The 14,996-nt window shown below is 32.1% G+C and overlaps 7 protein-coding genes across 7 annotated transcripts in view; 3 read left to right on the plus strand and 4 right to left on the minus strand.

Annotated features, from left to right (window-relative positions):
• LOC123012539 (calphotin-like) overlaps positions 1-785 on the plus strand; it is a 1,843-nt gene extending 1,058 nt beyond the window's left edge. The window contains exon 2 of the mRNA XM_044410545.1: positions 1-785. This exon is cut by the window's left edge and continues 21 nt beyond it. Within this exon, the coding sequence (XP_044266480.1) occupies positions 1-709 (709 nt within the window). The 3' untranslated portion in view covers positions 710-785.
• A 492-nt stretch (positions 786-1,277) lies between these two features.
• On the minus strand, positions 1,278-3,590 carry LOC123012536 (cytochrome P450 302a1, mitochondrial-like). Its single transcript, XM_044410542.1, has 8 exons — positions 3,053-3,590; positions 2,761-2,998; positions 2,515-2,705; positions 2,259-2,463; positions 2,055-2,211; positions 1,760-2,008; positions 1,511-1,717; positions 1,278-1,461 (listed from the first exon to the last, which is right to left on the minus strand). The coding sequence occupies exons 1-8, from the start codon at positions 3,228-3,230 to the stop codon at positions 1,354-1,356; spliced, it is 1,533 nt and encodes a 510-aa protein (XP_044266477.1). The 5' UTR covers positions 3,231-3,590; the 3' UTR covers positions 1,278-1,353.
• Positions 3,503-5,263, minus strand: LOC123012537 (GPI mannosyltransferase 2). Its single transcript, XM_044410543.1, has 2 exons — positions 5,144-5,263; positions 3,503-5,097 (listed from the first exon to the last, which is right to left on the minus strand). The coding sequence occupies exons 1-2, from the start codon at positions 5,162-5,164 to the stop codon at positions 3,664-3,666; spliced, it is 1,455 nt and encodes a 484-aa protein (XP_044266478.1). The 5' UTR covers positions 5,165-5,263; the 3' UTR covers positions 3,503-3,663.
• A 1,241-nt stretch (positions 5,264-6,504) lies between these two features.
• LOC123013095 (hypertrehalosaemic prohormone) lies at positions 6,505-6,972 on the plus strand. Its single transcript, XM_044411432.1, has 2 exons — positions 6,505-6,754; positions 6,808-6,972. Exons 1-2 carry the CDS (start codon positions 6,590-6,592, stop codon positions 6,850-6,852), a joined length of 210 nt encoding a protein of 69 aa, XP_044267367.1. The 5' UTR covers positions 6,505-6,589; the 3' UTR covers positions 6,853-6,972.
• A 1,301-nt stretch (positions 6,973-8,273) lies between these two features.
• Positions 8,274-9,267, plus strand: LOC123012791 (zinc finger protein 142-like). Its single transcript, XM_044410927.1, has 2 exons — positions 8,274-8,469; positions 8,521-9,267. The coding sequence occupies exons 1-2, from the start codon at positions 8,399-8,401 to the stop codon at positions 9,155-9,157; spliced, it is 708 nt and encodes a 235-aa protein (XP_044266862.1). The 5' UTR covers positions 8,274-8,398; the 3' UTR covers positions 9,158-9,267.
• Positions 9,210-10,746, minus strand: LOC123012790 (reticulon-4-interacting protein 1, mitochondrial-like). The gene is made up of 6 exons (XM_044410926.1): positions 10,464-10,746; positions 10,207-10,412; positions 9,962-10,159; positions 9,802-9,914; positions 9,491-9,755; positions 9,210-9,443 (listed from the first exon to the last, which is right to left on the minus strand). The coding sequence occupies exons 1-6, from the start codon at positions 10,708-10,710 to the stop codon at positions 9,339-9,341; spliced, it is 1,134 nt and encodes a 377-aa protein (XP_044266861.1). The 5' UTR covers positions 10,711-10,746; the 3' UTR covers positions 9,210-9,338.
• A 220-nt stretch (positions 10,747-10,966) lies between these two features.
• LOC123013930 (protein app1-like) lies at positions 10,967-12,495 on the minus strand. Its single transcript, XM_044412806.1, has 2 exons — positions 12,489-12,495; positions 10,967-11,853 (listed from the first exon to the last, which is right to left on the minus strand). Exons 1-2 carry the CDS (start codon positions 12,493-12,495, stop codon positions 10,967-10,969), a joined length of 894 nt encoding a protein of 297 aa, XP_044268741.1.
• Between the last annotated feature and the right edge of the window lie 2,501 nt (positions 12,496-14,996).

A 14,996-nucleotide genomic window follows, 5' to 3' on the forward strand; every position in this document is an offset into this window, starting at 1 on the left:
CGTTGAGCCAGTTGCTACGTTCCCCTATCCTCCTGCTGTAGTTGAAGAAATTAAAACTCCAATTGTAACTGAATACCACTACGACCTTCCTGCTGAAGAAATCGTGAAACCCTATTCTCCTACAATTCCTGTAGAAACTGTACAACCTGCTGTCATTGAGCCAGTTGCTACGTTTCCCTATCCTCCTGCTGTATTTGAAGAAATTAAAACTCCAATTGTAACAGAATACCACTACGACCTTCCTGCTGGAAAAATCGTGAAACCCTATCCTCCTGCAGTTCCTGTAGAAATTGTACAACCTGCTGTCGTTGAGCCAGTTGCTACGTTCCCTTATCCTCCTGCTGTTGTTGAGGAAACTCATCCGGTTATAACCGAATACAACTACAATATCCCTGCTGTAGAAATAGAAAAACCGTATCCTCCTCCTACTCCTTTGGTTACACAACCCATTGTAGCTGAACCAATTGCAACATTTCCCTATCCTCCAGCAGTGATTGAAGAAATTAAAACTCCATTTCTCCAATTTCCTGCTGTAAAAACCCTATATCCATACCCTCCCGCAGTAATAGACATCGCACAACCTGTGGTTAAAGAACATTTAGTGACGTATCCTTATCCTGCTGCGGTTCCTACTAAAGATGAACACATAAGAGAACCGCGAAAAATTGGAGAAACAGACAAAAAACATGCTGAAAGTTCAAACAAATAATTTTAATTGTTCGAAACTTAATCCTGCTGCTGTGAACCTCGAAACGTATGTATTGWGATTTGTGTTTTATAATTAAATTTTTAATAAATTAATTGTAAAAAAATGTCTAACTTTCCTTAAATTTTCCACAAAACTAATTCCGTGCATTCTTAAATAACCGTTTAAAATTTCATAATCACTAATTTGCATTCCAATTGATTACTTTACGAGAAGTTAATGAGAATATAATACTTCTGTTAAAAATGTATTATAAAGAAAATAGTTCTACTTTTACGTTCAAATGTGTTAGACAATGGTGAGTGTTTTGTAAATTATTTTACCGTTAACAACACCATAATTTTAGGTCCATTCAAGTGTACTATTTATAATTACTTCATGCTTTGTACATGCAGTATTTACATTTTATATACGCAGTGATGTACAAAATCGTAATAACTTTCTGATAACTACTGATCCTGCCACCATTACACCACACTCTACACTACCAATAGGACCACTCGCTGGTTTTGTGCAATTCTTACAATTTAATTTATATGTATTTGATAGGTTCATTCATGCATTACCATGATACTTATAAAAATATATTTCGTTAGTAGCAATTACATGTAAAAATACTTCCAAATATGTAATATTTATACATACAACTATCTCGGCTCAAAAGACAATAAAATTGGTCCATCTGGTTTGTTAATTAGAAGGGACTTGGAGTCTATTTCAGGCCCATTCCAGCTCAATTTATATTTTCTGGCCAACTATAAAATATAACAATTAACCAAATAAGTTACAAAAAAAGACAACAACCTTTAAAATTAAAATAACCATATTCTGCTCGGCAAATCTTCTTGCTATACATGACCTTTGCCCATGCCCGAACGGGATCACAAGATAAGGGTGCGTCTGGACATAGAAAGGATTATTTTTCATCCACCGTTCAGGCTTAAATAAATCAGGTTCAGGAAAATATTTCTCCAACCGACTCAAAACTTGATTTAAAGTCACTACAACTGTCTACAAAAAGAAAAAAATAACGGTAACTTATAAATCCCTTACCCCTGAAGGCACTTTGTACCCTGAAAAAACAACATCTGTAGTTAACTGTCGACCTACACCTATTGAAATAGGTCGCAATCTTAAAGATTCTTTCACAGCACATTTTGCATATTCTGCTTGTTTGTATTTTTCTACAGTTACAGGAGCTGTAGGGTTGGGAAGGAGACGACACGCCTCCTCATAAAGGGCATCTTGTGTTGAAGGGTTGGTTGCTAAGTGGTAAAGCAAGAAACTTGATGAATATGTGGTCTAAAATGGGATTTGAGACAAGAGAAACTACTGGAATTGTATTTACAGTGTCCATTCCTGCCAACAAAAAATCGCAAACTACTCCTATAATATCTTTGAAATCAAGAGACGCAGATGCTAGATATCTCTCAAGTAAAGTTGGGAGACTTGAGGTTTTTTCCTTAAAAGTTGATAATTTCAAAGCCACCAAATCAATTGCAACACTTAAAAACAATTTTAAATAAAGGATATTTTAGGAATCGGATAAAACCTCTCCATTAATTCCTGCGCTTTTCTCAATCTTCTGTAGGCAGGAGTTTCAAATTTTCGCCACAATTGAGGCCCGTTATCCGTCTTTAAAATTGTACTATTGGTAACAAAAGCTGATTCTAATAGTTTTGTACTTTTGGAACTCGGATCTAATTCGTCCTCGTGAAAACTATGAAATCTTATATCAAAAGCCGCAACGCCAATCACTAAAACATTATAATTTCCAAATCGATAAAACTAATTTAATTAATTCTCACGCTCCAAAAATAACCTTGAGAGTTCTTGGAGAAAATCCATATTTGACGACTCTTTGTAAATGTTCTTAAGTCGAGTGTCTATCCACTCAGATATGACGTCATCTGAGCCTTTGATAAAACTAAGAGCCTCAGTTGGGCCAGAGAGACCTTTTTGAAACACTTTTCTAATCCTTGACCACTCTGGACCATTCCTATTGTTACAATATAATTAAAAAAAAAATAGAAAGATAGTTAATGGAGACTCACGTTGGGAGCAAACCACCTGAATTGTAAATGTGGGGCCTATCTAATCTGTATTTCTCTAAAGTGAGATGACTTCTTCTGCAGGGATAGGTACCTTCAGTGTGAAACATTTTCGCAATATCGTCGGGGTCCCCAAGCCAGACAATATGTTCCCCTGGCACAATCTCTTCTCTAATAATTGGTCCATAAAGTTGGTAGTTCTTGAGAGCGTTTTTGTGTAATCTATCAAACTGGTATCGACCTAAATTAAGTTTTTTTTTCGTTTAATATGTAAATCATTACGAGTTTTGCTTACCTATAAAGGGAAAATAAAGATATAGAGTACCTACCAACGGAAGCGATAGTGGTCCTGGAATTTCTTTAAAGCTTTTTGGTTGATCAACAACAGTACTTAAAAACTTTCCACGATAATAGTAATTTCTTGTTCTTATTGTTAAGAGATAATGAACACTTTTTTTACTGAATAAACACATCTTAACTGATAAAAATAATTGGCACTTAATGAATGTAAAAAGTAAAAAATTGAGATATTTCTTGATGGTATTTTTAACACATTGATTGATTTACATATGTTCGAAATTTGGTCGAGTTACAAAGCCGGGTCAAATTCGGAATAAAGAATAAAAAGAAAAACATGTTAAAATCATACATAATGGAGAGGGGGCATGCATATTTTAAAGTAATATAAACAAATGCATTCACATATATCAACAACAACATATAAATAATAATAACCGAGTTGCAAAGTTTTCACAGAATCAATATATTCCAATAAAGTTCAACAATAATAAAATTAACACAAAAATTAATAAAAATTTGGAGGTTGAAGTTTTGAACTCCAACCGAGGCGACCTCTRATCGACTTTAAGCACGATAAAAAAGCGCGTAGTTCAATTTGTTTAATAGTCAAGTCCACGGTAGAAAATTACAAAACATTATGGTCCCAATAAAAAAATATCCTAGAAAATAACCTAATATAAATAATTCGCTATTGTTACATTTTTTAGTAATAAAAGTTTTAAATAAATTAACATCAGTAATATAATATGAAGAAAACCAATAAATCACAGGGCTTGCTGAACATAACATGCGGGTGGTCACTTGAACATGGATATTTAAAACACAAAAAAGCGTTAAAACAGTAACATGTATAATAAATACTATCATAATAGGAAAAAAAGTGGTTTTACTCGGTACCSGTTTTGAGAAAATTAAGTCAAAGTTAAATAATGTACTAATTGATTTAGGAAATTGTTTAAAAAATTGAAACGCGTGTCCTAATAAAATTAAAATAATTGGGCTTGCTAATAAAAAATTAGGAATTTGTTTAAATTCATAATACTGAAGAAATCCCACTTTCCAATAGTGAGACTGAATGTAAGAATATGCTAAAGGAATTTTATTGTAACACCAGGAATGATTATGTTTCGATAACGTCCCTGGTAGTACAAAATTATCAATATCTTTATGGCCCAATACAAGTGGGGCTAAATCACTTTTAAAATTTTTACAAAATGTTTCATAGGAATACACTTGGAAATAAATAAATGGCACTAAACAAATTAAAACTAAAACAGTTACTGTAATAATAAATTTAACAACACACAATAAGCGGTTAAATATTTGTTTTTTCAATTTCATTTTTTTAAGACACAAACAAATTAACGCATAGACTAAAAATCCAATATTTAGAACTCCATTTGACCTTGTACATGTACTGAGACAAATTGGAATAATGTATATGAAATCTTTGACTTGTAAATAACCCTTACTACTGTATTTTTTATACAAGAGAATCGAATTTAGCATGGATTTAAATGTTAAGTAACAAAATAGTGATTCTGTATATGGTGCTGTGAAAAATATAGAGGCGGGATTGTAACAGAACAAAATAGTGGCTTTCAAAGCCAAATCCTCGTTAAGTATAAAAAGTGATAATTGATAAAGGCACAATGCTGACTGTAAGAAACAAAAAATATTGATAGCAATAAATGTGATGAGAGTCAATGAATCTGTTGAGAGAAACGGAATTAAATTGCTTAAAATTGCGACAAATAGATTTGCTAAATATGGATAAAGCGGGAAAAATGCTAAAGTATGTTCATAAGTGTAGCCAAATATTGATATATGCATGAAATGATGGGCGTCCCATCTCACAAAACCTCCCAATAAATGAATGACTAGTTTATCAAATATTCCGTTTTGTTCAATTTTTGGATAGATGTAAGCGTCGGCTTCGTGGTCAGGTATCAGTAAATTTGAGACGTACTGAACGAAGATAAGTGAAATGCGTGAGGTAAGAGCTGTTTTCAATATAACCTCTCTTTCAGACATTTTGTTCTAAAACAAATAATGTAGTTTTACATTAAATTTAACGGCAAATTACCATTTCTGTAACATCWTACATGCATTYCCTAGTTTCCTTCTTTAATTTTCTTATTGTCTTATTGAATGAAATAAAATAAATTTGAATACACTTTGACAGGAATCATTTTTGACAATTCAGTGGAACTAACGCTAACTAAAGCCGAAAACAACCCTAGCCGAAATAAACACTGTATTACTGGTTGCATATAATATGTATAYCAAGGAGAAAACCAGAAAATGTAAAAAATAATRCGTGATATTAAAAAGTTATGCTTTTAACTTGTACTTAAAATTTATTATTTTAATTAAACATTTTTATAGTTTAATGCACCAATAGCATTAACTAATTGTAATAATAACACAAAAAAATAACAATTTCACAATTCGGTTTTATCTGGTGCAATAATAAGTTGTTGAAAACCGTCAAAACGTAAGAAAAAAGCTTTGACAGAAAAATTCGATCAAACCAAATATAATTTACCAAAATGTAAACAAAATTTTATTACTCTGAATTGCTTGCACAAACCCATAAACTAAAGTTGTCATAAATCGGATATAATTATCTTGTAATCAATAATATACGTAGTTATTAAAAAAAAACCTTTTTTATTACTTGCTATATTATGTCTTGTTGTGCAAATTACCTTAAAAATTGATATACCTCTAATTTCTAATTTTAATAAACTCTGAAATATTTTTTTTTATTTTGTGTTGCAGATATATGTTATATTTTTATTCCCTACACGTGCCACATTTTTTTAGTTGGTGTTCATAATGCGATCTTTTAGAGAGGGATGAATCAGAAAATCTTTATGGTAATAAAGTTTAATATGAATTCTGTGCCAAATGGCAGTATTAAGCGATTCATCCCTGAATGTTTCTAATTTAATGTTCCAAATAACAATAAAAGATAAAGCAAAGAAGAAGTTCATTATGGGTTTTATAAATATTTCCTTCACAAACATAGAAATCAAATTGTAAAGAAAAACAAATAAACTCAATCGTTTCATTAGTTAGCTAACTTTCTAATAAACCAAATAAAGTTAGCGAAATATTGATTAAATTGAAAAGTTTGCTTAAATCATTAAGCATCATAATGCGCCAAATTTAATTCAACTGAATACAAATCCAAATCTATGTCAACTTTACAAACTTCTTAATGAAACACCCCCTTGTTTGAATAGAGTAAATCAATTCATCTTTAGTTCATTAATGAAAAAAATACATCAAAACTCTTTTAGTGTTTCTTAAACGGATGTGATCACTATTGAGATTCTTACATGGTGTTTTGATATTTACAAAAGGGTTTCTTTAATTAATTTGGTGGGCGGAGGTTGGTTGGAGAGGTTTGTCAATTACTCGGCCGGACTTTACTATAAAAGCTCGATGTTGTTCTTCACAAAACGGCATTCAGTCGACAGCTTCCAAACTTGAAGTGCAGTTAAAATATAATCTCATTGATAAAATGCATCGAGTGTTGTTAACTGTTCTCATAATCACTTTTGTGAGTTTATGTGCTGCCCAGTTAAATTTTACACCTAATTGGGGAAAACGCACACCGACCGAAGGCGAATCCAACAGATGCAAGGAATCCGTGGACACTATTATGCTTATATACAAAATTATTCAGGTATTTGGTATTTATCAAAAAAAAAAAATTGTTTTACTTGTTTTTTGTTTCAGAACGAGGCGCAGAAACTAGTGGATTGTGAGAAGTATTCAAACTAACATGAATTGAAACGATTTATTTTATGCCCATGTGTGAATTTAATTATTTAGTGTTACTTATTTATTTATTCTTGAAATATAATAGAAAATGTGGTCAATAAATATACTGAGTTTATTATAMATTATAAATATAAATTGTAATTATCAAAATGTAGTGTAAATTTTCTAATAATAATAATAAGCATGTTAAAAAGCCACTGAATTTGTGTCAAAAATTAAATAAAGTGAAATAGATGACATCACAAATAGAGTATTTTTTATTCTACAAATAAATTGTGTCACAATAAAGACAAAATATCAGTTTACAAAACATTTAAAACCAACAGTAACTATTTATATAAAAAATTTATAGTAAAATGCAATAACAAATACAGGATGATTCTTAAATAGACCGACAAAATTTTATACTTGGTAGTATCAAATGCTGAAAAAAATATTTAAAAAATTCTTTGTTTAACCGTTCTCCAAATAAAATTTATTAAGTTATTTTTGAGGTAAAGCGTACCCCACTGAAGTGTTCGAAAATAGTACACTGGCGGACACCGAATTTTGCACGATTTGTCATCCGACTGACATAAAAATGCAAAACGGGCTTTAGGCAATTAACCTCACTTTCGGTTTTTCTAATTTTTATCCTCAGAGCGAAAGAAAAAATGACAACAAATCAAAATACTTCATTGATCTTATATAAAAACACGTATTGCTGGCATTATTGTTTTGGAAAATAGACGGCAAAAATAAATTTCAACTAAAACTTTCAAATTTTAGTTTCAAACGTCAATCACAATGACAATAAAGCGTGGCTTACATTGACATTTTTTGAACTATCATAAATGTGATGTACACATTTCCATCTAAAGTGTGGAATAAAGGCTCTTTATAAAGTGATTGTGGATAAACAATCTTTATCGTCGTGTGTAATATTTCGTTTTATTTTGTACTCACCTACATACCAGAATTTCTTGTGTCTGGTTAATGAATACACTGGTCAAAGTGGGGTAGATAAAAATTACTTTATTTCACTAGATAATAAAAGAGTACTTAATCTATTGAAAGAATATAAACAATAGATAACAATTACAAAAAAAAGATATTGAAAATATGATGAGTTGCTTTTAAAAAATACAACATCCAAGTGTGTCTTGTGTTATCGAATAGAATTTTAGGTAAACCGTATTTTTCCACATTTCAACATAATAAATTAGCTTAAACTTTTTATTTACTTTTCTGAATTTTACAAAAAAAGTTGTAAAAAAGGATTAAAATTTAAAAAAAACCGTTTTGTGAATAAAATACCAAAGTACCTACTTTTAAACTTCGCTGCATTATTTTATGTGTAAAAAACTAATTTTATTGAAATAATTCTTGATGACTAAGAAGTAATCCCATAAACTTTTCGGTCATACTAGCAGTAGGCCACACGTCTGTCTGCATTTAAGGACATCAGTTCAAACGTAGGATTAAATCAAAATAACTACTACAAGTCACAAAGAAGGAGTCTGTGTTTATATTTTTTAATAATAATCTTTAAACAATTGGAAAGACTATGGAAGAACAAATTTTATCGGAATCGGAAATAAAAATCGAAGAAGAAGAAATCAATGAAGATTGTGACAGGTAACTTCTGGAACTCTATCTACTATGTGGATGATTTTTGCATTATTGCAGTAATAATGAGAGAAAAAAGATTAAAAARTYATTAAAATACAAAAAGCCTCGAAGGGGCAGGCCGCCAGCAAACGCGAAACATGAAAAAGTCCTGTCGCCACCATCTGATCACACTGACAAGTCATGGAAAGAATATCTAAAATTAGAAAACAGTCTAGAGACATATTATTGTACACAGTGTTCTTTTGAAACAAAGTGGAAATGTTATTTAAAAAATCACGTTAAAAAAATCCACTCATCGCCTGAAGAGGCTAGAATTTATAATTGCCTGCAATGTAAATTTACAACCAAATGGAAATTTAGTCTCAATAATCATATGAAAGTGCACAGTCCTCCTGGTACTATTAAGATGCATAAGTGTTCCAAATGCAACTACCAGACAAAATGGACTAATGGACTTAGTAGTCACATGAAAGTACACATGCTTCCCAAAGTAATGAAAGTCAATATTTATAAATGCAATGAATGTGATTTTGAATGTAAGAATAAGTTAGACTTGGCACATCATGAAAAGATGGATCATAATCCGTTGCAGACGGTGTATAAATGCCCTTTGTGTTCGTTTCAGACCAAGTTTAGACATGGAGTAAACAAACACGTAAAAGTTCATAATACAGTCAAATTAAATAATACATAATTAAGAAAAAAAGAGAAACGTTTCTAGTCACATAGCTTGTCATTATTACCTCAATTTTTGTTGTATTTTTGCTTAGTGTATTTATTTAAAATAAAGCTTTGATATTGTTATACAAATTTTTGAATGAATTATTACCTAATACTCAAAAACAATGAAACAGTTTTAATTTTATTTTTTATATCTACAAAGTAATAACAATTTTTCCTCTCAAATGTCCCTTATTCAGTTCCTGGAAAGCTTCTGGTAAATTTTCAAATTTAAACTGCTTATGAATCATAGGTGTGATCTAAAAAATACAATAAAAAAACTAAAGCAATTTCTTTAGTTACGTACTTGTCCATTCTTAATTAATTTATTAATAAATTGAAATCCGCTGCCAGAAGGCACAAAAAAACCCCACATGAGACATCTTTTTTCAMCAGGTGGTTTAAAATTATGAGTCAAAAAAGTCGCAGCGCTATTTAATAACCCCCCTATTAACCCATATCTATCTGTATTTAAAAGTAAGGGCGAGTTTAGTGTAATATATGTTCCGAATTTCCACGTTTTTGGTACATTTTCATAGCCAAATTTCGCACAGTCAAGTATGATGTGATAACTAAAATCTAAAGTTATCACATTGTAAAAAATTTGAAATAACTTACTATCCTCCAGTCTCAACATTTTTTAAATAATCTGGATCTTTGTAATCAAAAACGCAATCGGCACCTAAAGACCTAACCAGCGGCACAGCATCAGTTGAACAAGACCCATACACCTAAATTGCAAAAAATAATGAAAAGTTCAACATTGGAATTTTCATACAATGGAGTCTTGGGACTTTAATAACTGTACAGCTGCCGTGCCTACGCCTCCAGAAGCCCCCAAAATTAAGACCCGGGTACCTCTAGCACCTTTCACCAACAAATTGCCAAAAAGAAAAAGTGCAGACCATGCTGTCATTGTTGCATAGACCAAAGACGCACTTTCGGCTTCATTCAAACCTTTAGGTTTCTTACAAATCTAAGAAAAAATATCATTGATATGTCTTGCATCAAAAAACAGCTTACGTGTGCTTTATTGGCAACTACAACTTCAGAAAAACTGCCTTGCTTATGAATGGGTATAAAACCAAAAACTTTATCTCCAACACTAAATGAGCTGCCAACATCATGACCTTTATAAATAATAGTCCCACAAAAATCACGCCCTAATACTAGGGGAAGTTCCATTTCAAATTTTCGAGGAATTTGAAACAATGTCCTTCCATAACCACCTAAATGGTGTTGATTAGTGGATTATAGTACATATTGAAAAAGTATTAAACCTAGCATTAAGTTATCTATTGGATTCAGAGAAGCCGCTTCCACATTAACTAAAACTTCGTCCGATTGCCGGATTTGTGGAATACGAATCTTTCCAAATTGGAGCTCACTTACGTCCCCATAAGAATGCACTTGCCAAGCATTTGCTTTATTCTGTTCTCGTAGCTTTACTCTTACTGCGTTTGTACTTACAGCACGACACTCTTTTAAAGCAAAAATAACTGTCTTGTTCATAATTTTTTGCAACATTTTTGACGTTTATTAGTTAGGTTATATTTTGTACATTTGAACTACCTAGCATGGCCATTAAGTCTGCAACCGGTTATACAGCAACCKCCAAATTTAATTTAACAAGGCAATGGTTATTKTTCATTCCTGGTTCATTTTAGTACTCGTACTGGTATATATTTTGTAACTAGTGTAAGGTTGTTAAAGGCAATCAGAAAACATTTTTTGTATAATATTTTAATAAAAAATGTAAATTACTATTTATTTAGCAAACATTTTACTGTGGAAGACCATAGACCGGCTGTGGCACAATAGGCGCTGGAATTTCTTGCACAACCACTTTATCAACCACTTGAGGAATGTTGTAATCGTAGCTGATTACAACAGGTTTCTGGGGAACTGATACTACTTCAGGGACAGCAGGAACAAAAGGAGCTGCTTCAACAACACCAGGATGAACTACAGGAGCGGCTTCAACAAAAGTTGGGAAAGCAGGAGCCGGAACGGTGAAATTATACGAAGACACCAAAACTTGACCGGCGGCAAAATCAGCAAGTGGCCTATGCAATTCCGGTGTCACCGGAGCTGGAGCACTGTAGGCAAAATGAGGGGCAGTCACGTGGGGGTATGAATAAGCATAAGAGAACGGTGCTGGAGCAATTTGTTCTTCGGGGGCGACAAAAATAGGGGCGTGGATTTGTGGGGGTGCGAAAATTTCATTTCCGGGTAAAGGAGCGGGGTAACTGGGGGCATAATTGAGGAAAACTGATGGGTTGCTGTAGAAGTGATGTAGTGGTGGCCAGGCAGAGTATGGGTGTGCAAAGGGTGGCACGAATGGAGGCACAAAGGGTGGCACAAAGGGGTGTGATGGTACTTCAACCACGGGGGCCGTAGGGGCGAGAGATACGACGGGTTTGGGTTCTTCTGTCGCTACCGGGGTTGCAGGAACTACGATTTCTTCATGGTGAAGTTCGACGGGTTGGACGGCAGGGATGGTGTAAGTGTATTCAGATGTAATGGGGGTGATGACGGGTTTTGGCTCTTCAGGAACTCCGTAGACGACTGAGGGTACCACGGGTTCGGGGAGAGGGTAGAGGGCATTGCAGCCGACGGCAAAAGCGAAGACTATGGCAATTATCTGAAATATTTGATATTTTTGTTTTACTGATAAAAATTTGAATATAGCGTTTTGGAACTTACCGATTTCATTGTGTCTTCAATTTGGGTCTGTTTGTAAATTGGAACCGATTTGCTTTTATAGCATTTTTGTTTGCCAAGGGCTAAAATAACTACTTTCGAACTATTTTGATCATAATCTGATGAGTCGTTAAAGTTGTTGTTGTAATGAGTTTAACAAATAACTACCGTTTTTTAATTTCCTTTATTTYACATTGGAAGTGTGGTGATAATAAATAAAAAATTACATTTAAATTGATTTTTGAATTTTTTAAATAATTGAAGTTAATTTTTTAATTTTTAAACATGTGTAAGATTAAATCGTATTAAAGTTGTGAAAAAAATCTGCTTAAAATAAGTAAAAATAATAAAGATACAACACAGGAGAAAAAATGTTGTTTTATTAATATTTTTCTCATAGCAAAAAGTTAGTTGCACATTTATTGAGTGTTTGCTTTAAATATTAAAATTCTTTGGTAGCAGCCGTCAAAAGAACAAAGCTTTAATATGCAAACATTCGTGACTATGCCTATGTCTTTAGGGCGGTGTTGGTAAATGAGACGACACATCCCATCCTATTTGCATCTATTGCATAAAATAAATTTTGTCGCTCCGACACATACCACCCATTTCAGCTCACTTTCAGCTTGTTAATTATCACCTTGACCGATGCATTAAACAATTCTATCTTGGTTCCAGGTCAATAAATATACGCATACAATGGTACAATATCTCACAAAATTTGCTAAGATCCGTTTACGTTTTTCGCCACTGAATCGAAGGAATACCTCTTTATGTTTGTCGTTTGTCGCCATTATTTAAGAAAACATAAAGCTCTCATTTTGTAACACAAACTCAAAGAAAAAAGTCACACAATTTCTAATTCTTCGATTATCAATCGCAGATTATGAAACCGTGGCGTAAAAAAATTATTGCATTATGCTTGTAATATTTATGACTACAGGTTTGAAAAAAAATATAACAAAGAAGGAAAGATTATTTTGATAAGGCCAACATATCGATAAAATGGCCTCTTCATGATAGATCAAGTTAAACAAGGGCGTTATAAATTTACAAGACGTATCATTTGCTCCGCATAAATTATTATAACTTACACTTTCACGACAAATTGTATTTACAAGAGTATTACACAGCGTAAAGTTTGTAGTGGTGTTCGAATATAGTCAATGCAAATCCAATGTAATTTATGAAACTACAGGATCAAAGAATGTTAAATAACCATTGCTATTCAATGATAATTAAATAAGTGCGCTTTTTGTGTAAGTATCATCAAAAGATGTCATTTTACCATTCCTTATGTAATACCAGAAATGATATCATAACAATGGTCCCAAGTGACACAATTGTCAATGAATTGTCACAATTGTTCAAGACAGAAAAATCTGATATTGGGTAAAACAATAATAAGTAATTTGTTGAAATTTCCATAATAACGTAATGATTGTATGAAAATTATAGTCACATCAAGTAAAACTATAATTATATAAGAGTTTACAATTAATTTATAATCCTCGCTTTTAATAAATCTAGAGATAATCCGGGTCATTCAATTTCTGATAAATGCTTGAGAATGCAAGTTTTTGACTGTTACATTACATCACTTAAATTCTAATTAATTTACACAATAATGAGTAATGACTGTTGTTTATAAATTTTAGGTACTATTAGATGCAACTGAGAAGAATACCTACAATTCTGTTTTTTATTGATATGTAATTGAGATAAGTATAGGTGGTGCTACTAAATTGATCAGGATCTTGCCATTTATTTTCGAGCGCACTATTTTACGTAGGATGTAATTTAAATAATCATCAGTCTAATGGGTTAAAAAAAATCTAGTAGGGCTAGTTCCGGATAGCGTTTTTATTCAAGGAAACTACCCACTTTTCTAACGAGGATGACATTTGATGTAATAGGCAACTTGTCTGACTCATGTTAAAAACAATTTATCAATTTATACATAATTAGGTTCAGGTTTTTGAATAACAAAGATGCAGCTGGTACATCCAGGTCGTGCATTCATGTGGGTTTTGACCAATCATGAAAAAAATCATTGTTCGAAAGTGATCTTAATCGACATGGTCGTTGGTCTTTGCGGATACCGGATTTGTTTCTAGATTTATCAATAAAATTGGATCTGAAACGGATGTTCTGTATAAGGAAAATAGTCATTTGGTTTCCCAAACCGACGGAAAGGCCACATCTTTACCAATCTCTCGCTTTCTTGGAATTTTCTTCGATTCGGATTTTGCAACACTTGCCATTAAACGTTTTTTAAGTGTTCATCACGTTTATTCAAGTTTTTCTTCTCCAGGATGCGTAAAAATTAAAAACAAGCTTGGATGATGAATATTAACGAAATACATTTATTGTTTCATTGTGTAACTGAATTTTTGAAAATTGGAATACATGTATCATCTTAAAACAACTTATAAATATTAAAATACGCCTTCAAGGTGAATTTGTACATCTTTAAAGATTTGCGTTTCCATTTAAAGAAATTTTTGTGTGTTCACACGTAATACGAAGACTACGCTACATTTTTTATGTTTTGTATAAATATTCTCCAAGAATATGTAATCTAAATCTTTGTGTTGCAACAATTTTGTTTAAAAATAATTAGACGTTTTTTTGGGTTGGGTAATGCTATTTATAATTTCGCTGCTTTCAACACTTTCTTTACGTTTTCAGCGATTGAGATCTCAAATCATAAACTAGACCTTCAGGTTATAGAACAATTGCTATTATTTCGATTTTGTAACCTCAAGGACGACGGTAACGTAATTGAGTTTTCGTCGAAAGTGATCTAATATAATTTGGTAAAAGAAGAAAAATACGCAATGTGAAAATGTGTTAATTAAAATATTAAAAATATTTGTTTTTACATTTTGCCAAAATTTTTTAAATCAAAAACAAGGTTTGGGCAATATTAGTGAAGGTATTTTCAAATGCTTATCAGGAAGAATAAAAGCATCGACAAGAATGTCTTTACTGGTGTTACAATTTTGAGAAAACCTTTTTTAAATCACATAAACTAATAGCAGCTGCAAATATTATTTTAAAAGTAAGATGGTATAATAATATTTTTGAATAAATTTTATTTTATTAAA

This window comes from Tribolium madens, unplaced genomic scaffold (assembly GCF_015345945.1).
Source record: "Tribolium madens isolate multiple individuals breed KSU strain unplaced genomic scaffold, Tmad_KSU_1.1 Scaffold_96;HRSCAF=242;Tcas5.2_LG5, whole genome shotgun sequence".
Lineage (NCBI taxonomy): Eukaryota > Metazoa > Arthropoda > Insecta > Coleoptera > Tenebrionidae > Tribolium > Tribolium madens.